This window comes from Pipistrellus kuhlii, unplaced genomic scaffold (genome assembly GCF_014108245.1).
Source record: "Pipistrellus kuhlii isolate mPipKuh1 unplaced genomic scaffold, mPipKuh1.p scaffold_m20_p_52, whole genome shotgun sequence".
NCBI lineage: Eukaryota > Metazoa > Chordata > Mammalia > Chiroptera > Vespertilionidae > Pipistrellus > Pipistrellus kuhlii.
Window position 1 is genome coordinate 2,050,405 of NW_023425554.1, and position 23,075 is coordinate 2,073,479.

The 23,075-nt window shown below is 54.1% G+C and overlaps 1 protein-coding gene across 12 annotated transcripts in view; it reads left to right on the forward strand.

Moving 5' to 3' along the window:
• MYO9B (myosin IXB) overlaps positions 1-23,075 on the forward strand; it is an 89,703-nt gene that overhangs the window by 53,554 nt on the left and 13,074 nt on the right. For 5 of the 12 annotated variants that reach the window (XM_036416014.2, XM_045573585.1, XM_036416015.2 and 2 more), the window contains exons 7-24: positions 1,092-1,221; positions 2,186-2,275; positions 4,219-4,335; positions 4,664-4,798; positions 6,313-6,434; positions 8,902-9,043; positions 9,275-9,479; positions 9,940-10,021; positions 11,044-11,133; positions 12,605-12,718; positions 13,970-14,009; positions 14,916-15,038; positions 16,380-16,460; positions 18,120-18,230; positions 19,501-19,623; positions 20,568-20,717; positions 20,800-20,966; positions 21,633-22,493. In XM_036416014.2, coding sequence (XP_036271907.1) covers positions 1,092-1,221; positions 2,186-2,275; positions 4,219-4,335; positions 4,664-4,798; positions 6,313-6,434; positions 8,902-9,043; positions 9,275-9,479; positions 9,940-10,021; positions 11,044-11,133; positions 12,605-12,718; positions 13,970-14,009; positions 14,916-15,038; positions 16,380-16,460; positions 18,120-18,230; positions 19,501-19,623; positions 20,568-20,717; positions 20,800-20,966; positions 21,633-22,493 — 2,883 coding nt within the window. The remainder of the gene's footprint in view (positions 1-1,091; positions 1,222-2,185; positions 2,276-4,218; positions 4,336-4,663; positions 4,799-6,312; positions 6,435-8,901; positions 9,044-9,274; positions 9,480-9,939; positions 10,022-11,043; positions 11,134-12,604; positions 12,719-13,969; positions 14,010-14,915; positions 15,039-16,379; positions 16,461-18,119; positions 18,231-19,500; positions 19,624-20,567; positions 20,718-20,799; positions 20,967-21,632; positions 22,494-23,075) is intronic. The other 7 variants (XM_045573581.1, XM_045573587.1, XM_045573578.1 and 4 more) reach the window with 6 other exon arrangements.

Below are 23,075 nucleotides of genomic sequence, written 5' to 3' on the forward strand. Positions count from 1 at the left end.
AAACTGGGCCAACCGCTTTGGAAAGCCATTTGGCTGTTTTCTGCTACAGCTGTGTATACACAACAAAACGTGTACATTTGCCTGCCCAAAGACACGCACATGGGTGCACACAACAGCCTCCTTTGTAACAGCCCCAAAGCCTGGAAACCGCCCCCCGCTCCCCTCCCAAAATGCCCACCAACAGATTAAATAAATAAATGTCAGTCTATCCATGCAAGGGTCAGCAAACTTTCTGGAGAGGGCCAAAGAGTAAATATTTTCTGCTTCCTGAGCCAGATGGTCTCTGTTACATGTTCTTTTTCTCTGCACTTCATTTTGCTTTTTAATAACCATCTAGAAACCAAACCAAAAACTTAGCTCAGGGGCCATACAGAAATGGGCCCAAGTTTGCCAACTCTTGGACGACTCCACACAGGAGTGGTTTGCCACTGGAGATGCCGACTCTGTCCCCAGGGGGCCCCTGTCTGGAGACATACTTAGTTGTCACACTGCATGAGCGAGGGGTGCTGCTCAGTTCCACATAGCGTCCAGGACACCCTCCATCCCCAGCGAAGAATAGTCTGGCCCCTGGTGCCCTCGGGGCCGAGGCTGAGGTAGCACTGAGAGTGAACAAACCAAGACTTTGTGCAGCACTAAATATCGTTTTTCAGTGACAGGCCAGATACAAGTACATACGATGGTTTCCTGGACATTAGGTTCATGGATGGTGTTAGATTTCACAACAACGATTCAGCTCTGTGGAGCTGGGTGGTTCCAGGACCAGGAATGTTACATTCCTTGGTCTGAGTGCTAATTAACGGGGATCTGTACCTTTTGTGGTCATTCATCTCTGCACTTGGGAGTTGTGTAGTGTTTTGCATGTAAACCCTATGCCACCATAAGAATACTTTTTAGCCCCGCCTTACAAAGAAAAATAGAGATATCTGTCTGTCACGTCACATTGAACAGAGAGAGAGTCCCCGACAAAGGGATTCAATGTTTTTCAAACTTGGCGTGTTTGATGGTGTTTAAATTCAGCCCAGTTGGCCGGACGCCTCTGTCATCTCACAACTGTGGAGACTGCCCCCATCGATCCTCCTTTTCTCTCCCAGGATTTTTTCTGTGCTCTCGGCCATCCTCTATCTGGGCAACGTCACGTACAAGAAGAGAGCCACAGGCCGAGACGAAGGCCTGGAGGTCGGGCCCCCCGAGGTGCTGGACACGCTGTCACAGCTTCTGAAGGTACTGCTCCCTGTTCTCGGCCACTGCAGGGTGTGCTGGGGCAGCTCCGGGCCTGTGGCCTCGGAGGACCCAGAACTTCCTGCGTTGGCTGTGCTTCTGTAAACCAAGGCCTGCGCCTGCTTCCTCACACCGTCTCTGCAAAGCCCTTCCTCATTTCCAAGGGCCTCCCCCTGGACAGAGACACCTCCCACCTCAGCTCCTCATGCAAAAGGCCCTTTAAAAACCATAGTTTGATCAGCGAGGTCGTTTTCTCATCGGACCCGCCATCCCCTTGTTCCCTGGTTCTCAACCCCAGTCTTTGGAGGCATTTTTGGTTGTCACATCTCAGGAGCTACTGGCATCTAGTGGGCAAAGACCATGGGTGCTGCTTGACATCATATAATGCTTAGGGTGGCCACCCCACAGCAGAGAACGATACAGCTTCTAGGGTCAGTGGCTCCAAGGCTGAGAAGCCCTGCCCTCAGTCTTCCTGTTTTCTAAGCGTTTCGTGTTCCCTTTCTGGCTTCTGTTGTGTTCAGGGGAGGAGTAAAGAGCACGTATGGGGGGATCAGGGCAGCTTCCCCAGTTCCTACTCGTAGACTGCTGCTGGCTTGAGGGGGCTCGGCAGGCAGGCAGGGCCAAGGCCCTGGGCGCCCGGCACACAGGCTGGAACAGCTGTGAGTGCAGGTCACCAGACAGCAGTGAACCTGAGGCCCACGGTGACACCCAGGCTGTGCAGCCATGCACCCAGGGCTGTCATCAAGGGTGCTGAGCAAGCCTGTGAGGGCGACCATTCTGAAATGCACTGAGCATAATGGGTTGGCAGCCCTGAGGGTGGGCTTCGGGCCCACTTCCTGGCACAGCCCCTGGGGGTCCTTCTCTGATCTTCCTCATGCTTCAGGCCTTGTCTCAGTGACACAAGAACCCACTGGACAAGTTCTTTACCCCCACCCTCCCTTTACCTCCCTCCTTGTCCTTGAAACAGGTGAAGCGAGAAATCCTGGTGGAGGTCCTGACCAAAAGAAAAACAGTGACCGCCAACGACAAGCTCATCCTTCCCTACAGTCTCAGCGAGGTGAGCACTGCCCTGGGCTTTCAGAGGCATCGGGTCCCCAAACAGGTGAGGGGGGGTCCTTTGGGAACAGCCAGCATGGTGATCGCTCTCCTGCATAGTGGCACACGGAACCCTTGTGGTGCCTCCGGTTCAGCGCAGACCAGCTTAGACATCAGACTGCAGCCTGATAGTCAGAATGTGGGCCCTGTGTGTTCATCTCTGTGTTCCTGCTGCTTCATGGGCATGCTGGCTGGTTCTCACCAGCAGAGGAAGTGAGACCTACAGCCAAATCCGGCCCACTGCCTGCTTTTGTAAATAAAGTTTTATTGGCATGCAGCCATGCTCATTCATTTACATGCTGCTTTCCTGCTACAGCACAGAACTAAGGAGTTGCAACAAAGACCTTCTCTGGCCCAAAAGGCTGATGTGTGTTGTCGGGCCTTTTGCAGAAAAACTCGGCCGATCACAGCGCTAGAGCATGACCTTTACAACCATTATGTGATGTGATTCCTAAATGTTGATAAGGTGCTTCTCTCTGGCCTTTGCCCCAGCCTGGATGTGTGTGGTGTCTTTCCCTGCGTTTTTATCTCAAGAGCAATGTGACTGCAGCTTGCCGCTTGGACAGCAGCAGGAAAGCACCTAGCCACAGGAGGGACTGTTTGCTGGTGACGGCTGCTTGGGCATCTCAGAAGAGCACCATGGGGAGTCTGAGCCCCCAGGGGCAGAAGTCCCCTGGAGTGTGCAGGACTCCTGTGACCCCAGCAGCATGGCTGCTCCCGAGGCACCATGTGAAAGATGCCAGGCTGCGACTCTAGAGGCCCCATTTCTTTTTTTCTTTTTTTTCTTTTTTTATTATTTCAGAGAGGAAGGGAGAGGGAGAGAGAGAGAGAGAGAGAGAAATGTCAATGATGAAAGAGAATCATTAATCGGCCATCTCCTGCACACCCCACACTGGTGATCGAGCCTGCAGCCAAGGCATGTGCCCTTGACCAGAATCGAACCTGGAACCCTTCAGTCCAGAGGCCTAAGCTCTATCATTGAACCAAACCAGCTAAGTCTGTCAGTCACAGTTTAGATCTGAGCACATTAAAAAAACAAAAAAACAAAAAAACGGAATTTCTTATATGTAAATTAGACCTCCATAAGGCCTTAAGAAAAATTGTTAAAGCCACTACTACTTTTACAATGTTGGCCTCTTAATGTTCCCAGAACAGCAAGAGGCCAGGCTTTGAACCCAGCTGGGCCTCCTGGCTGGTTCCCAGGCTGGCTGGCCCGGTGGCCTCCTTGAACCTGCGTTCCAGCATCATCCGTCCCCAGCAGCTCTGAGAAGTGAGTTGGCTGAACCACAGGCTGCTGGGTCAAGCCTTTTCAGTTCATGCTTCAGTGTACAGGGCTGTCTGAGCTGGCGGTGGTGTGCAAAGTGATAAGGGAAATGTCAAAAGAGCTGCCTCTTAAAAGCACCGCCTTAGCCGTGGCCAGTGTGGCTCAGTTGTTTGAGTGCCCTCCTGTGCACTGGAGGATCACCTATACATTTCTGTCTCGTCCTCTTTCTCTTTAAAAAAAAAAAAAAAAAAAAAAATCAATAAAATCATTGCCTTGCCCTGGCCAGTGTTGTTCAGTTATAGTGTCAGCCCATGCACCAAAGGGTCTCAGGTTCGATTCCCAGTCAGGGGCATGTACCTGGGTTGCAGGATCAATTGATCGGTAGATCCCCAGCCCTGATCGAGGCATGTACGGGAGGCAACCAATCTATGTGTCTCTCTCATTGATGTTTCTCTCTCTCCACCTCTCCTCCTCCCTCCCTCTTTTCCACTCTAAAAAAGCAATAGAAAAAATATCCTCGGGTGAAAATTAACAAAAAATAATAAAATAAAATCACTGCCTCAACGTCCCCTGTGTGTAGACCTTGGGGTGGTGCGTCCGTGCCCACCAGGCTAAGGTGTGATGCTCCCCTGTGCGCACAGGCCATCACTGCCCGAGACTCCATGGCCAAGTCTCTGTACAGTGCCCTCTTCGACTGGATCGTGCTGCGCATTAACCATGCCCTCCTCAACAAGAAAGACATGGAAGAATCTGTCTCGGTGAGTGCCCCACCCCCACCCCACCGCCCTGCCAAGCTGGGCTGGGGGAGGTGATGCCCTTGCTGCCACACAGGTGTGACATCGGGAGCCACAGTGGCTGTAGCCAGTGTCAGGCAAGTGGCCAGTTCCTCCCAGCCCAGCGAACAGGACAGAATGCAATTCTCGGGACCCAGCCCAAATGAAAACACGGGCTCCTTGTTCAAATGTGACAGGTTCCCAGGCAGCAATAGCAGAGCATGCGGCCAAGCACAGGGCCCTCAGGGCACGACAGAACAGGTGCTCCCGAGCGAGGACCCACCGGTAACGCCTGTTTTCTCTGTTCCCCCAGTGCTTGTCCATCGGGGTCCTTGACATCTTTGGGTTTGAGGACTTCGAGAGGAACAGTTTCGAACAGTTCTGCATCAATTATGCCAACGAGCAGCTCCAGTATTACTTCAACCAGCACATTTTCAAACTGGAGCAGGTAAGGAAGTGTCATTGTCACCCATCCAGCCCAGGGGGGGCCGGATGTGCTAGACCCGGGATCTCCCTAGGGGCCTGGATTGTCCTCAAACCTGCCCCAGAATGTTTTTCTGCAAAAAAGGAAAGTCCGGGGAAAATTCTGCCTCGCCTGGGATGAGGCAAACTTTCCGGGGATGTTTTTGGCCACAGGTCAATTTTGCACCTTCTCTCTGCTCAACCGTGAAAGTCCTTTAATGGGAGAAAAACAGAGTTGCCTTAAAAATCAACAATATTTATAATCTATGTGTCTTCAATTCTAGATACTCAGACATCCTTACCCACATATTACCCCTCATATTGATGATTCTGGCAGGGAGAAGAACTGATGGGGTTACATACTTATTTAACTGATTTTACTATTATGTTTGTTGGTCCAAATTGAGTTGAACGGAAAGAGCAAAATACACAGTGAATTGCAAAGATTTGGATATATAGGGTTAAATTAAGTATATTGTTAAAGCTATCTTCACCAATTTCTTTTTACTTTTGTTGTTGATATTAATCCTTACCCTAGGATATGTTTCCCATTGCTCTTTAGAGAGAGTAGAAAGGAGAGAGGAAGGGAAGGAGACACACACACACACACACACACACACACACACACATCAAAGAGATAGAGACGCGTAGATTGATTCCCTCCCATACACATCCTGACTCGGGCCGAGGATTGAACTACAACCCAAATACATGCCCTTGATGGGGAATCAAACCCAAGACCCCCTTCGTGCTCCAGTTGATGCTCTGACCACTGAGAAACACTGGCCAGGACTCTTTTTACGTTTTAAAATGTGACTATGAGTAAATTTGAAGTTACATAGGCCACTTACATTATATGGCTATTATAGACATTACAATTCCAGAGCAGGAGCCCAGGGGTCAAATTCAACCCCACTGCCTGTTTTTATAAATAAAGCTTTATTCGAACATGGACACACCCACTTATTTACATAGCATTCCTGGCTGCTTTCAAGCTACAGCAACAAAACTGAGTGATATTGAGAGAGACCATCTACCTCATACAGCCTAACATATTTACAGTCTGACTTTTGATAAAGAAAGTTTGCTGATTTCCTAATTGATTATAAGTGTAACACTTTGCTGTGCTAGATTTTTGAAAATGTGTGTTCTGTTCATGTTGCTAATCATTAACTTACATAATAATCTTATATAGCTATTAATATACTTCTCTTGATGTAGTAATAGGTATTCTGTTACACATCCATATATAGATTTTGCGTGCATACATAAATTCGGGGTTGGGCAAAAGTCGGTTTACAGTTGCTCATGGAAAAACACGTGCAGGTTATGATTATTACAATAGTTTTGTTAACTCAATGGGTCAGTGCCCTCACATTAAACCTACTTTTGTATAACATGTTTATATGTAACACATGCACACCCTTGTATAACATGTTTATATGTAAAAATTGGTCATGGAATAATGAACTTGTCGGACACCCCTCCCAAACACTGCAGGAGGAGTACCAGAGCGAGGGGATCTCCTGGCACAACATTGACTACACGGACAACGTCGGCTGCATCCACCTGATCAGCAAGAAGCCCACCGGCCTCTTCTATCTGCTGGATGAAGAGAGCAAGTGAGTGTCCGTGTCCCGGTGTGTCCGCAAACCCAGCCCCTCAGTCCGGTTCCGCAGCGCCCAGAGCCTTACCCCAAATCTGAACATCCCAAGAACTTCTGAGTTTCTCAGACTCATTTGGCCATAAATCTTGACCTCACATTTGTGAAATATATGTACTGTTCAACATGAAAATATTAGCCATGCAATAACTGAAACACGCCCACCCAGGAGTTCTTGGAAAAGAATTGTAGGAAATGAGAACGGGCTTGGTACATCCTTGCAAAGGGCAGCATGTGGAACTGGGGCCCAGACACCTACTCTTTGCAGAGCCTGCACCCCTTGTCCAGGATGCACTGACGGCTGGAAGAGATATTTATAAGGTGCCTCATGCTTGGTCACCCAGCTGCAGTCACTGAAGTCAGTCACTAAAAGTCACCTACTGAATTAGTTTCCTGCAGCTGCTATAATAAGTGACCACAGAAGGGGTGGCTTAAGACAACAGAAATGTATTCTCTCATGGTTGTAGAGGCCAGAAGTCCAAAATCGGTACCAAAGGGCTGAAATCAAGATGTCGACAGGGCCGCACTCCCTCCAGAGGATCTAGGGGCAAACCCTTCCTGCCTTTTTCCAGCGTCCAGCAGCCCCAAATATCCTTGGTATTTGGCTGCATCACCCCCACCTCCGCCACTGTGGTCACATCACCGTCTCCTGCCTGTCAGCCTCATCTCCTCTTCTTACAAAGACCACAGTCATTTGAATTAGTGCCCACCTGCATGGTCTCATTTTAATTTGCCTGCATCTACAAAGACCCTATTTCCAAAGAAGGTCACATTCATAGCTTCCCAGTATCAGGACACGTCTTTTTAGCGCACCTCTTTTTTGGGCCTTTGTGTATTGCTGAGGCCTCTGTGGGGCTGGGAAAATTAGGCTCACCTGCCTCACACCAAGTCCCATCAGGATGGGGACAGACAGTTCATTCACACTGGAACTCGAGAGAGAACCTTCAGATAAGAGAAGGGCGGGGTTGCCCTGACCAGTTTGGCTCAGTGGCTGGAGCATCAGCCTGGGGATTGAAGGGTCCCAGGTTCTATTCCGGTCAAGGACATGTACCTTGGTTGAGGGCACATCCCCAGTGGGGAGAGTGCAAGAGGCAGCTGATCGATGTTTCTCTCTCATCAATGTTTCTAACTCTCTATTCCTCTCCCTTCCTCTCTGTTAAAAAAAAAAAAAAAGTTTCAATTAAAAAAGAGAGAGAGAAGGACACGGTGCTAGGAAGGGCTAGCTACATGGTCCCAGACCTGCGTGTGGGGGAAGTGTGGGAGGCAAGACCAGGACCATCAGGACCACTTTGGTCTTTGTTTAAAATCTGCCCATTTTGGCTTATCAAGGATTTCTTTTTTTATACTGATTTGGATTTTCTAAAACAGTGCATTATGGTTGCTCAGTGGTTAGAGCATTAACCTGTGGTCTAAAGGGTCCCAGGTTCGATTCCAGTCAAGGCCATGTACCTCAGTTGCAGGCTGGATCCGTGGCCCCAGTCAGGGCACGTGCAGGAGGCAACCAATCGATGTGTCTCTCTCACATCGATGTTTCTCTCCCCATCCCTTCCACTCTCTCTAAAAATCAGTGGGGGAGGAAATATCCTTAGGTAATGATTAACAACAACAAAAGTATTATTAATCCAGACGCCTCACTTTCCATACCTAGAAATGATGTGCTTCATAGCTACCGGATCTTCCTCTGTAACAAGACCCCTCCGCATTAGGCAGTAGGCATTGGGATTCAAAGGCATTTTATACTGCTGTGTTTGCAGAAGGAAGGGTGGGCACAGGCAGGGCATGCCAAAGCTGGCTGTGGCATATCCTTCCTGGGAGGCACATATAGTCAGGTACAGTGGGTTCCTTATTCTGCTCCCATTCTCCTCCCTCTAACGCACATGTGTCAAACACAAGGCCCGCCGGCCAAATCCGTCCCGCCAGGCCTTGCAATGTGGCCCGCACCGCGCTGTCATCACTGCACTCCGCTGCGTTTCCATCACAATGACAGTTTATGACTGTTCAGTAAACCATTCGGCCAGCGATTTAGGCTGGATTTTAGATTTTGGCCCCTTCTCTGATTGAGTTTGACACCCCTACTCTAACGGGAGCCCAGGCAAGACCCCCTCCAAGACACGGCATCCAGGTACAGATGGATCCGAGGCCAGATCACTCTGTCCTGGGATCACTCCTAGGAGCTGCCCATGGTAGGTCCAAGCCGCAGTCGTACTGCCCTGCCCTGCTCTGAGCTCACTCCACACCCCTGAGTGCGTCCTTTCGCCCTTGGCCCCTTCATACCTGCAGCAGGTTCCTGGCCCTAAACCTCAACACTCAGGGCAACCCAAGCGCCTGTCTGCCCACCCACCTCAGTGTCAGAGGACCTGCAGCCTACCATGCAGAGCCGGTGATCAGCCACCGTTCTTACAGCTCACAATTTCAAATCTTCCCAGCTTCCCCCACGCCACGAGCCAAACTCTGCTGGCCAAGTTCAAACAGCAGCACGAAGACAACAGGTACTTCCTCGGCACACCCATCATGGAGCCAGCATTCATCATCCAGCACTTCGCAGGGAAGGTGAAATATCAGATTAAGGTACGAGTCGGGACCGGAGGTGGGAAAGGGAACACATGGGTGACCTGGAGGCCCCTTCTCTCCAGGTGCTCGCTTGGTCCATTCCCTTCAGCTCATTCATTCCGGGCCAGATAGTAGGGTGCTCAGACCGGCCCCTGAATCTCCCACTCTCTCTTACAATGGGTCCCCAGTCCTCACCAGCCTTTTCTGTGCTAGCACCAATGAGTGACTGCCTGCCTCTTTCCCCACCAGGACTTCCGGGAGAAGAACATGGACTACATGCGGCCAGACATCGTGGCTCTCCTGCGGGGCAGCGACAGCTCCTACGTGCGGGAGCTCATCGGCATGGACCCGGTGGCGGTGTTCCGCTGGGCCATGCTCCGGGCCGCCATCCACGCCATGGCCGTGCTCCGGGAGGCCGGGCGCCTGCGGGCCGAGAGGGCTGAGAATGCTGCAGGTAAGAGGAGGGGTCCGTGTCCGTTCTAATGTGCTCCTTTCAGAGGCATTTCGCACCTTCACAATGTTGTGCAACCACCGCCTGGTTCCAGAGCTCTTTCGTCATCCCAAACGGAAACTCTCCAGGTGCATAATTTCACATCATCCCTTTCCCTGCTTTCCTGTGACAACCTGGGCCTCCCTCAGGGCCACGGGGCTCTAGACACCAGCCTTGGGTCTCCGTTTTATGAAGGGCGTCGATTAAAAGGACCCAAAGCTCCAGGCCTTTATGAGAAATAGGATTAAATGGTTGCTATTTGGAGATCAGACACTTCACAGTTCCCTACTCTGCCCACATTCAAGTATCAGGCTGTTGTTTTAAAATGAGTTCAGGTCAGGACCTCAGCCTTCTGACAAAGACAAAGGCCTTCAAGCTCCAGGCAACCCCACATCCCCAACTCCTTTCTTATCTGTGTCCCCAGCAGACCTGTGCAGCCCTGGCCCCCGAAGTCACCTGGGGGAGCTGCAGAGAGGAGCCGTCACCCCCTCAGAAAAGCTGTACCGGTGAGCATGACCTTGATTTGTCCCAACCAAAGCTGGTAGACCGCCGCGTTGTTTAAGACGGTTCCAGAAACCCCACACCCTGAACCCAGGTTGGGATTGACCTTACCCAGCAACTGCTTGAACCAAAGAGACCCCGAAGCAAACGGCACCTGGCCGCCACTTTTCTGCACCCAGGCCTCCTGCTTTAGGAAGAGTTGAGATGGCTCAGTTTGCAAAGGGTCCTTCCCACGGTCGGGTTGTGCCAGCTGGTGGGTGGGGCCAAGGAGCCACTGGTCCCTCGGATCCACAGGCTTGATTTCAGAGCACTTCCTCCCGCAGCCTGGCCAGGGTGTCCTGAGAGCAGATGCTAAAATACTGCATTCAGTCAGAAACGCCGCTACCTCTTTTCTGCACGTGAGATGAGGTGGGCTATTTTGTGGCCACTTGGGAATGACGGAGGGCCCTTCACATACCCCAGTCGGTACTAAGCATAAAAGTGATCAGGCATGTGCTCCCCGGAAGGTGGAGCAGAGAAGGCCATACCGGACATATGACTGAGGCAGCGACAAAGCCAGAGGAGGGAGCAGTGTAGCCAGACAGGCCAGGCAGGGTATGCCAGCAGCGGGCAGCAGGGGCCAAGGCTCTGGGGCAGCCAAGTCCCTGAACATCAATCCCCAAGGAGTGAGCCACTACATTTCGAACATCAAAATGTTATTTTATTTTTGTGCCCTCTGTAATAACTTTACAAGATGCGTAAAAGTGTGTGTGTAAAGGTAGAACTAGCAACTGGGTAAGTGACTGAATGTCATTTGTCTAAAAGCATAGTGTGTCGTTTTCCTGCTTTTAAAAAGGTGCATTTTTAAATGGGCCTTTTTATCCAAAAGAGGATAAGATAAAAATTGCATTCCCCTCCCCCCTTGGCTTATAAGGTATTTTTTGTTTGGTTGGTTTGTCTGTTTGTTTTCCTGCAAAGACTGACAGGTCGCCCTGGGCTGTGGGTCCCGCCCTGGAGTGCTTTAGTTTATACAGACTCTCCCTTTCAGCTGCTCAATGCTAGATTTCTCAATTGACGGCTCTGAGGAGTTCGATATTAACGCTTTTGAGGACATCTTTGCTTTCTATGAAAGCAAGAAGTAAGTAGAGCGAGGGCCTTCGAACCCAAGACCAGGGAGGCACAACAGAGGAGCTGGACCCTAGGCTCTCCGTGCAGCGTCCAGGGCCAGGGGAGAGGCACGCGCACCATACTGAATCAATTTAGGGGGCTCCGGGTGGAAGTCACGGCCTTGTCCAGAATCCCGGCCGCTGCACTGACTGCCCGGGATGTGGGAGTGAATGTGACCGCTCTGTTGTCTGTGCCCTCCGTGCCTCCCTGGAGGGCGAGGGGACAGAGGTAAGTGAGGCCATCCAGCCGGGCACGGTGCATGGAGCACACGAGGGGCTGCCGGTCGGGGTCTTCCCAGGCCAACTGCCCAGAGCTTAAACATGCATCTGAAATAGCTGGAATAAGGACTTTAAAGCAAAAACAAAACAATCAAAAACCGGAACCTCCCGTCTTCGTTCTGTGGTCAGTGCTTCCTCACTTCCAGCGTTCCGTCACAGACATTTGTCGTCTAGACGTCCTTCACAAATACCTTTTTTTCAGAGCACTAGGTTTTTCCCTCTAAGTTGTTCTCATCGTCACATGCCGGTGCCAGAGTTTGGGCCTAGAACCGTGGTCGGCAAACTGCGGCTCGCGAGCCACATGCGGCTCTTTGGCCCCTTGAGCGTGGCTCTTCCACAAAATAGCATGGCCTGGGCGAGTCTATTTTGAAGAAGTGGCGTTAGAAGAAGTTTAAGTTTAAAAAATTTAGCTCCCCAAAGGAATTTCAATCGTTGTACTATTGATATTTGGCTCTGTTGACTAATGAGTTTGCCGGCCACTGGCCTAGAACATACTCTCAGATCTGAACCTGAACCCACAGTCTCTGAACAAAACGAAGCTGATAAGATTGAACTCTTTGGGGTAAAGATCCGCAGCCAGGGTTTCCCGCCCTCTGCTCTGCACTGCTCACTCTGTGGTGGTGGCTGCCGTATGTATGTAGAGGGATGGCCTCTCCCTACTTACCCCCTAATGTCCCCTGGTAGGGAGGACATGGGACAGTACCGCTCTGGCTGAGAACCCCTGTGTGAATTTCAGCTTATTCTTCCTCAGGCCTCTTTTGAAGGCAACAAGGAAGCTATCATGTGGCCACAGAAACATCGAGAGAAACTAATCTGCTTCCCTCGAGAAGCCCCCTTCTAGTCCCTGATGCCTTTTGCAGATTCTGGAAGGCTCTTCAGTATGAGGACTTTTTCAATTATAGGAGAAACCGTTGAGCTGGAAGTGGCCTCAGCTCCTCAGAGGAAGGAGAGCCTCTTTGGGGTGGGGGCCACTCCTGGCTGACTCCTGCCACCTTCTTGGTGTTACGGGGAGAGGAAGCAGTGAGCAGGCTCCCCCGGCTGCATGTTTTGGCTCCAGTGGCCTGGGGACAGTCCCGACCATGCCAGGGACCCCGAGGTGGGGTACTCACTGCTCTAACTTGGTTTCCTTTCTGTCACTGTGCCCCCGTCCCCCTTCGCTCTCAGTGATTTGCATGACCAAATCATCAAGACCATCAAAGGATTGCCCTGGCAGGGTGAGGATCCCCGTAGGCTCCTCCAGTCCCTCAGTCGGCTCCAGAAACCCCGCACCTTCATCCTGTGAGTCCCCCAAGGCTGCGGGTGTCACCCCCACAAGTGCAACAACCGCCTCCCTGCTCCCGGGGCCCATAACGCTGCATCAGCTGCTGCAAACGCTGCGCTGTCTTGCGGTTCCATTCTCAAACCAGCAGTTGCTCAGCTCAGTGGCCCTTGTAATACGCCCACCCTAGTGTCTGCTGTGGCCAAACCCCCCACCAACTCCCTCGTGTCTTGCACAGCTTCACAGGAACGCGCCAGTCTAAGTCTCTCCCCCCAGACACGCAGGACAAGGCCTGCTTCCATACCCCTTGCCACTGAGCTCACAAAAAAGCTGTCAGAAGCCGGGCATGTGGTTTTGTGGCCGGGAGTGCAATGTGGTAGGAAGGACCCAGAAGCCACATAAATTAGGCCTGGGCCCCCTCCTGCTCACACCTGGCCTGAGCGCTTCAGGCACGCAGCCTTGGTCTGCAGAGCAGGGCTGAGGATCCTCATGCCCACAGCACCAGGGGCACAGTTGGGGGCCAGCTGAGAGCGCAGCTAGTGCCCACAGGGCAGCCAGTTTCCAAATCTGTTTTTATGAGCCTCATTCCACCCCATGGAGATTAGGATGAAACCTGACACACACAGACCCTCACAGCCATGCATTGTGCAGATGGCCCCGCCTCCTCGGCTGGCTGTAAAAAAAAATTTTTTTTTTAATGTTTCTTTTGTTCCCATAGTGTCCAACAATGTGGGGGCCATCCCTCCTTCCTCCGCCAAAAGATCGGCTTTCATTCTTAACTTTACGCCAGCACAAGTCCAAATGGCGCCCCTCCCAGGCCGTTTCGGTGCTCTGCAGGGTGGGAGGTCCAGAGGGCTTCTTTGGGCCTGCTTCCGGCTTGCCAACATGTAGCAAATAGAGCTGGGACACCTGGTGGGCATCGGAGCCTTGCAGAGTTCCTCAAAGCTCTTCCCGGAGGGTCCCCATCACTTTGTGAGGTCCCCGTAACCGGCCCTGTGCAGATGCATGCTCTGCCGTGTGGACGACCAGCCCGCCTCTCCTGCTCCCTATCATCCGGGGGGCCCCCAATCGATGCTCCTGTCCCCCGGGGAAGCCAGCGTGCAGAGCGCAGCAGAAGCACCGCCTGGTCCTGGGAGAGGCCTCGTTGCACTTGTGCTTCTTGACTCTGCTCTCACTCCCATCTAACCCGCCAGGCGTGACTTGCTGAACTAACCCAGATCCAGACCCCATGTTCCTTCTTTTCACAAAACCATTTTTAATATTTTTGACAGGAAAAGTAAAGGTACCAAACAAAAGCAGATCATTCCAAAGGTAAACACCTGGGACGCCGTCTAATGCTGCCTTGCTTTTGTCTGTCTAGAGCACCTGGCTCATGTCATTTTCCAGAAAATGGGGACGGGGAGTGGGTGGGGGAGGGGAGTGGGCTGGCTTTTAACTTCTCTGACTTCCTGACTTCCTTCTTCTTTCCTTCATCTCCTTCTTCCTCCTCACTGTGCCCCCCCTCAAAAAAAAAATTTGTCTCCTGTTGGGTTTCTTAGAAGTAGAATTTGCACAAGTGGTACAAAGGCGGGAAATCCCAGCAGAAGCCTCAGGTCCGGGGAAGGACTGAGCAGGAGGTGGGCCCAGCCTGGGCCGGGGAGGCCCAGAGTATGATCCGCCACGAGTTTATGCTACTCAGAGGCAACAGGCCCTTCGTCCTCCCTCACAGCAGGGGCCTTTAGCCACCAGCCATCTCCAGGAGACACAACACATGCTGCGTGTGTCCATGCAGCCGAGACCCCAGCAGCTGGCTGTGGGCGACGGGCACCCAGGTGTTCTGTCCGTCCACACGCAGCATGTGGACGGGTCATGAAGTTTGTAGAAGAATAGGAGTAGCCTCTAGTCTGGTCAGCAGAGGAGGCAGTGCAAGTGCTCGTCAGGCAGCAGTAAGAGTGCAGTCCTTGAGCTGCGTAGCAGGAGGCTGTGATGGCCTTGTCTTCCAGGCAGTGGGGCCGCAAGAGAGGCTGTAGTCAGCCTTCCTGGCACCAGCGCCATTCACAGGCCCAGCCCAGGCTCAGTCCCGCCAGGACCGCTGCCCCCGCTTTCCGGTAGCACAGTCGTGAAACCAGTACTAAGCGCTGGCACCCCCGGGAGCCTTGTCCTGGCTCCAGAATCAGTGCCTCCCGGTGCCCGTCGGGGCCTCAGGAGGGCAGGCCAGACCCTGTGTGTCTGTCCTAGAACCTGCTGGACTCCAAGTCCCTGAAGCTCATCATCAGTATGACCCTGCACGACCGCACCACCAAGTCGCTGCTGCACCTGCACAAGAAGAAGAAGCCCCCGAGCATCAGCGCCCAGTTCCAGGTGGGAGGCCCGAGTCTCCCTGGCTCAGCCAGAACAGCCGCCGCGCGGGCAGCTGGTCATGATCCCGGGTCCCGCCCCGGCGGTGCTGGACATCTGGGGCTGGGTCATTCTCCCCGGGGGCGGAGGGGGCCATCCTGTGCACATGGAATGTTGGACAGCATCATGGCCTCCACCCACCAGATGCCAGCAGCATCCTCCCATCATCACACAACCAAAAAGTCTCCAGAGATGGCCAAACGCCCCAGGGGAGACAGAAAAAGTTAAAAATACCATGAGTCAGTACGTGAGTTAATACAAGCACTGAGCTGTGCCCTTCGCTCATGTTTTCCTTGGACTCCCTGGCTGTCAGCAGACGTCAGGACACCTTTTTGGGGGCATCCAATGGCTGCTGACCCTCACCATTAGGTTTTTTTATTCCTTCTCCCTTTTCTCAATCTGAGTCTTCTGTTTCCACCCTGGCTTTTTTACAGTTACCTCATGCAAGAACTCCCACAAATCCTTCTTTTTTTTTTTTTTTTTTTTTTTTCTTTTTTAAATATATTTTATTGATTTTTTTTTACAGAGAGGAAGGGAGAGGGATAGAAAGTTAGTAACATCGACGAGAGAGAAACATAAATCAGCTGCCTCCCGCACACTCACCACTGGGTATGTGCCTGCAACCAAGGTGCTTGCCCTTCCCTGGAATTGAACCTCGGAACTTTGAGTCCACAGACCAGCACTCTATCCACTGAGCCAAACCGATCCGGGCCACAAATCCTTTTTGGAAACAGCAGACCAGAGACCAAAATCACTGCATATGTGTTCCTTTCTGAGGCTGACACCTGTTTTAAATCCCCAGAAGGGCCGAAACCGGTTTGGCTCAGCGGTAGAGCATCGGTCTGCGGACTGAAGGGTCCCAGGTTCGATTCCGGTCAGGGGCATGTACGTTGGTTGTGGGCACATTCCCAGTAGGGGGTGTGCAAGAGGCAGCTGGTCGATGTTTCTCTCTCATCGACGTTTCTAACTCTCTCTCCCTTCCTCTCTGTAAAAAAATCAATAAAATATATATATTTTTTTAATTCCCAGAAGGCGTTTATCTAGTCTCTTACCGGAAGCAAAGAGCATCTACCGGAAGCAAAGAGCTGGGTGGCCGTAGGAAGGTGGCTGCCACAGGGACCCCACAACTCCCTCAGGGGCTCCCCAGAGGAGCGCAGCCCCCGGTCAGAATGTCCAGCTGGAACCCCCCGTGTCTCAGATGAGCACAGACTCCTGTGGGGATGCAGGCAGGTGGCCTGGATCCCTCTCTCGCCGAGAGGCATGCCTCAGGGGCCTCAGCTAAACCCCTCGTTTCTTTTTCCCCAGACGTCCCTTAGCAAGCTCCTGGAGGCGCTGGGGAAGGCAGAGCCCTTCTTTATCCGCTGCATCCGCTCCAACGCTGAGAAGGTGAGGGGCCCTGTGTCTGGGGGAGACGAAGGCCGAGGCCTGGTGGCCAGCGGGGTGGGGCAGGAAAAGCCTCAAGGAACAGGTGTTCACCCAAGTCCTGGGGACTGTAAACAGTGTTGTGACCAGCGGTTGCGGGGTGTGGGGTGTCAGCAAGGGCAACCACAAGCAGGATGTCATCGGGAACATGAGGGGCCATGGAGATTGCTCGAGGAGGGACAGGTCTCGGTGCTCCTCAGATACATCCCAGAAGCGGCCAGTGCAGAGTGTGTGTGAAGCAGGTAGTGTTTTGAGCCTGCCGCTCATCCAGAAGTTTCTTTAAAGACAGCCTCGGTGGGGCTCTGACGGCGGGCTCGGCCCTCGATGCCAGCTTCCTTTGCCCCAGGGGCCCATTGGGCCTTGCCGGGGGCCACTTGGGATCTAGGCTCCCTCTCTGGTACAGGTGAGCCCTGGGCAGGGGACCCTGGTGGCTCTCCCATACCCTCTACCCTTCCTCTTCCTGTTACCCTGGCTCTTGCCTGCTCCTGGGATGCTCAGCTAACATCCCGAGCCCGCTTCTCCCTGCCAGATGCCACGGCGTCCTCTCCTCTCCCTGCCTGCCTTCCAGTTCTCCCAGTGGTGTCCCAGAGAAGGTCTTCTCCTCCCCCCACCGCCACCCCACATCCTTCTGGCAACAGAATATGACCCCCCTTCTTCCATCAGGGATTCTTACCTCAGCTTCGGGCAACCTGGGAAATGCTCCATCAACACCTGCTCTGGGCAAGGGTTGTGCCAGCAGATGGTTCTTGGAGAGGGGGATAGGGGGCCTGACCTGTGCAATGGAAGACGTTAAGCAGCATTCCTGGCTTCTAAGAGCCCACAGATGCCAGAAGCAGTGTCCCCCACCCAGTCATGACACCCCCATCCCCAGTGTCGTTCCCTCCCTTCCATCCACTTAAAATAACACCCATTGGCATGAAGGCCATGCCCCTGAGCTCCAGCCTGAAGCCCCCTGAGCCAACATCATTCCCCTCTCTCCCCTTGCCCTGTGGCCGCAGGCATCTCCCTGCATCTCTTGTCAGCCCCTCAGCCTCCACCTCCTTCTCTGGCCTTCACCCAGTTTCCCCCGCCCTCCTCCTCGGCACAGGTCCCTCTCCTTTGACACCTCCCACAGCGACCTCAGCATCCACCCTTCACACATGGCTGCCCACCCCCAGACTATGCTCTCCTCTCTGTGGAATCCTCAGTTCTTACCCACGAACCTGGCACAGAGTACAAGTCCAGCCCAGGTTTGGGTTGGGCCCTTAGAAAAGAGCTCTTTGCAACATGTTCTCTTGAACTAGGCAGTAAGGAGTAATGTTTGTCTCCTCAACACCAGGGATTAGAACAAATCAGGCACCAGGTTTTCTAGAAAAAAATGAATGCCCTGAGCACTGCTGCTGACTGGCCTCGTCTCTTTATTCCAAAAAAGCATGTGTGGAGCAGGGAAAGGCAGAGCCTCAGGTGCCCGTGCCCGCTGTGCTAGGGACAGTTCCAAACCAGCTAGGACCCGCCTGTGTGCCGGGCCCTGTCCACATCTGGAATCCCCCAGGACCTTGTCTCACAGTCCCTCTTCCCCCGCCGCCTATGGGCTCGGACACCCGGCCACAGGCACCTGCCCTGACCGCTCGCATCCCGTTTCAGAAAGAGCTGTGCTTTGACGAGGAGCTGGTGCTGCAGCAGCTGCGCTACACGGGCATGCTGGAGACGGTGCGGATCCGGAGGTCAGGCTACAGTGCCAAGTACACGTTCCAGGTAGGCTGCCCCGCGTGGCTGCCCACGACACAGTGCAGGGCCGCGGGCCAGCCGCTCTGCTTCCAGACAGTGCTGCTCTGGAGCATGAACCCAGCAGGCGACTTGAAACCGGGGCTTCTCCACCTGGCACCTCGGATCATTCTGTCGTGGAGGGCAGCTTTCCTCAGAAGCAGTGTCTGGGCCCAAGCTAAGCCATGCAGAGGTGTGAGACCAATCCAGGAGGAGGGATTTGCACAAGCAGATCCCTGTGTGGCTCTGCCCTTTATTGAGCACCTTCTACAGCTTTTATACCCAGCTCTTTTATATCCAATTCTTTTATTCTGCCCACCAGCAGCAGCAAGAGAGCCCGGTTCCTATTTTCCTGATACAGAAACTGAGGCCCAGGGAAGTGGTAGCCTCAGAGATGGCTCTCTGGGCATTCTCAAAACACAAGGGCCAGTAACCTCACGTTGGTGAGGATCAAATTGCAGAGCAGTTTCTGAATTGTGGAACCACTGACATGGGACTGAGTCGTTCTCTATGGCGGAGCCATCCTGTGCACCGGGGGTGCTGGGTAGCCTCCCTGACTCCACTCACTTGACACCAGTGGCACACTCACCCCCGGCCCCTAAGTTTGACAACTCAATATGTCTTTGGACATCACCCTGTGTCCCCACGGGTCAGCACGGCCCAAATTGAAAACCCAAGGTTCATGATGCCAGCTGGCACCAGTTGTGAGGTGCTTGAGTGAGCCCCAAAGCCAGAGGTGGCAATACCTGGTCTCTGTTCAGACTTAGCCACGTAGCTGTGGGGATGTGACTTCGTCATGGTGAGCCTCTTTCCTTACCCACAGGATGGAAGTATTGTTTTTCTAACCTTATAAATAGGAAAGGCAAAATTACAGAAAAGGGAGAAAGTGCTAGTGTATTTTACTAACGACTGGCTCTTGAAATTTAAAAGGCATGTGTGCCCAGTTATGGTCCAACCCCCTACTGAGCTGTAGACTGAGTCCTCTCTAGGGGTGGCCCCGTCTCCTGGGCACTCTCCCCAACAGTAGCAGCACCAAGCAGGCCCTCCATAGCCACGCAGCAGCTGATGGGAAGCTCCAATGCTCTGTGTCTGCAACCGGCTTTCTTACGTTTCAGAAGATTTCAGAAACGCCACGATTTTAGCTTCGGTGCCATTTACTTAGTCAAATAAGCTTCGGCTTCGGAAACAGTTTGATGAGGGAACTGCCATCCCTGTTGGTGGCGCTCACTCGGATTCTCCTTTCTCTGCTGAAATCACCCAGGATTTCACAGAGCAGTTCCAGGTGCTGCTGCCCAAGGACGCCCAGCCCTGCAGGGAGGTCATCTCTGCCCTGCTGGAGAAGATGAACGTGGACAAGAGGAGCTACCAGATCGGAAAGACCAAGGTCAGCGTGCCCCCCGCCTCCCGTCATACAGAGTCCTCCCACGACCCTGGGTCATACACTGGGAAATAGGGCCTCTGCTGAGGCATGATGCCCGGGCACCCTGGAAGACCGAAGGAGCACCATGGGGCTGGGGCACAAGCATCAGGCCTGCTCCCAGTTTGCTCACATGGAGGCTGCAGACCATCACAGTGTTCCACGGGCCGTTCAAGGGCCAGGCAGCAACCACTGTAGCACCTGGCGGTTTCCTTCACTCGTCTTCCCTCCAGAAGCCGTCCCCACCTCTGGATGTATGTTACTTGCTTTTTGTCCAACGGGTGCCAAGGTCACCTCCCTGTCGTGAAAAATCCCTCCTGGGTCCCCAATACAGGTGACCCGGCAATTCCAATCGTAGATAGTGACCTAAAAACAGGTACTCAAGCAAGTACTTGTTCATTTCATAGCAGCATTAGTCACAATCGCCAAAAGGTAGAGACAACCCAATACCCATGGACAGCTGGATGGATGAACAAATGTTCACATCCACGCAGGAATATTCCTCAGCCCTGATTCCTTGCAGACCTTATCCTGAGTGAAAGAAGCCAGACACAAAAGGCCACATAGCTTGTGGTTCTATTTAGACGAAATATCTAGAAGCAGCAAATGTCCATAAAGACAGAAAGCAGACGAGCTGATGCCAGGGTCTGTGGGAGGAGGAATGGGGAGTGACTGGAGTCACATTTGGCGAGATAAAATGTTCTGGACCAGACAGAGGCGATGGTGCACAACCCTGTGAGTGTTCTGAAGGCCGCTGAATTTCATGTTACATGAACTGCGTCTCAGTACATTTCAAAAAACACTGCCCTTGGTCAGGTCAGTCAGCACTCATTCTCGAGGTGGCTGTGCAAACCTCCTAGACTCGGGTTCTGACCGCTCCTATCCCCGCCCCCACCCCCACCCCTTCCCAGGTTTTCCTGAAGGAGACGGAGCGGCAGGCCCTGCAGGAAACACTGCACCGGGAGGTGGTACGGAAGATCCTGCTCCTGCAGAGCTGGTTCCGGATGGTGCTGGAGCGCCGGCACTTCCTCCAGATGAGGCGGGCGGCCATTACCATCCAGGTATCGCACAGGCCGAAGGGCCAGGTGTGGGGCTGGCCAGGCTGGCTCACACCTGGCCCCTGAACAACTGCCCTGCTCTCAGGCCTGCTGGCGGTCCTACCGCGTTCGACGGGCTCTGGAGCGGACACAGGCAGCCATCTACCTCCAGGCCACGTGGAGGGGCTACCGGCATCGGGCAGCTTACCGGCGCCAGAGACAGAGCATCATCCGCCTGCAGAGCCTCTGCCGGGGACACCTGCAGCGCCAGAGGTGAGCAGAACAGGGCCCCCCCCCCCCCCCCAAGAATGTTTCAGAAGCCAGAAAGTTCACTCACCCTAAAGCTGCCTGAGATACAGGTAGAGCTGTCAGAATATCAGTCCAGATGGCTGGGTCCCACCAGTCCCTCCCCAGCATCGGGACACGCAAATCCCAGAGAGACATTCTAGGGCTGGTGGGTGGTGCTTACGGCAAAGCCCCAAGTCACCATCCGCTGCATTTGGTCACCACCAGGGACCCTGCACCTGCCCACCCATACCCATCAGTGGAGCACCTGGAATCGGGGCGTTCAGGCCACCCTGGGCTCCCCTTCTACCACACCGCACCCATGCCGCTTGGGTGTCCACCGGGCCAGGGGCCCCAAAGGAATTCCAGGTTTTCTTAACAGGCCTCTCCCCCAGTGAAGGTACCCCTGCGCTCACCAGGCAAACCTAGGGCAGGGACGGCCGTGAGGACAGGGCCTCCCCTACCCCTTTTCCATGCTGAGGAGGGTCCACCTTTCTGGAAGCCTCTCTAAGGGCCAGAGGCTGTGCCTGGCTGTCCAGCAGGCAAGCAGCACGGGGGTCCCCCCCAAATTGTGTCTCGGAGGCCCCCGGCGGATTCTGGGGGCTGCCGGTACGGTAGTTCCTGAACCCGCCCCCTTTGCTCTCCTCGCGCCAGCTTCCGCCAGATGGTTGCAGAGAAGCAGAAGGCGGAAGAGGAGAGGAAAGCCCGGCAAGCCTCAAGGGCAGAAGCTGCCGAGGGCAGGCCCAGCCAAGAACCGCCGGAGGACGGTGAGCATTCGCCGCTGGAGCCCGAGGTGTGGCTGAGCCGCGGGCCCCCCATAGAGAGCTCCCACCCTGAGGAGAGCCCCAGCCCGGAGATGGTCCCCGCGCCCCAGAAGAACCCCCCGGAAAGTCAGGAGAAAGCGCCCAGCAGCCGGGAGAAGCGCGAGTCTCGGCGGCAGAGGGGACTGGAGCACGTGGAACTCCAGAACAAGCACATTCAGTCTCACAAGGACGGGAGCGCCCTCAGAGACCCTTCCGACACGGCCTCCCCCGGGCAGCAGGAGCGCCTCCCCCAAGACAGCAAGGAGAGCAGGGAGGATGCAGGCCTCGCAGACACGGGGCCGGAGGCCGAGAGCCCTGCTCCTGAAGCTCAGCCCGGGGGGCCTCCCCCAGCCTCGCCAGCCTGCCCCGTGCCCGGGGAAACCCCGCAGGCACCGCAGGACCGCATGGAACGGCCCACCAGCCTGCCTCTGGACAGCAGGGTCGATGCACCAGCCCCCGTCACCACCCCCGAGAAGCCCCGGGACAAGAGCAAGCCGAGTGGAGGCACAAGGGGTCAGGACAGGCCTGTGAGCCCCGGAGGCTCCACCCAGATCCAGCGGTACCGGGAACCCGTCTCCGAGCGGCTGGCCAGTGCCGTGGAGCTGTGGCGAGGCAAGAACTTGGCGGCTACCAGTCCCAGTGCTGTGCTGAGCCAGTCCCTGGACCTTAGCGAGCGGCACCGAGCCACGGGGACCTCCCTCACAGCCACAGAGTAAGCCCCGCTCCCTCCTTTGTCCTATCACAGTGGGCAGGCAGGGCAGGGGACTTGCGGCCAAAGGTCTGGCAGCAGGACCAGCCGCACGCGGCAGTATCTGGGGCCCACTTGTGCACTGTAGGGTACAGAGCAGTATCCCCAGTGGGGTACAGATTTCCCCAGAACACATGAGCAGCTCCATGTCCAAGAGCTGACCCCAGGTGTGTGGGGCCCTGAGGAAGGAGGGAGGAGGGTCTAGCAAGGGGGTCCGGGTTTCCCGTTGAAATAAGCTGTGTTCACTCAGAAAGCGCCTGGCCTCAAGGTTTGAGGCCCCTCCGGTCAGGGGCCCCACTCCCCACCCCCACCCGACCTGGGCCTCAGTTTCCTCATCAGTGAATGGGGGTCACTACACTTCCTCAGGAGCTGTGAGGGGGCACCCAGCTCTCAGCATGCCCTGCTTGACCCTAGACCTTTGACCTTTGACCCTTGACCAACTATCGGTGACTCCAGTACCAGACCTTGTCCCCGAGGCCCACCGGGCTGGAGGAAAGAGGAGTGGAAGTGGAGGCGGGCTTCTGTCAGGGCCGCACCTGGGGCCGG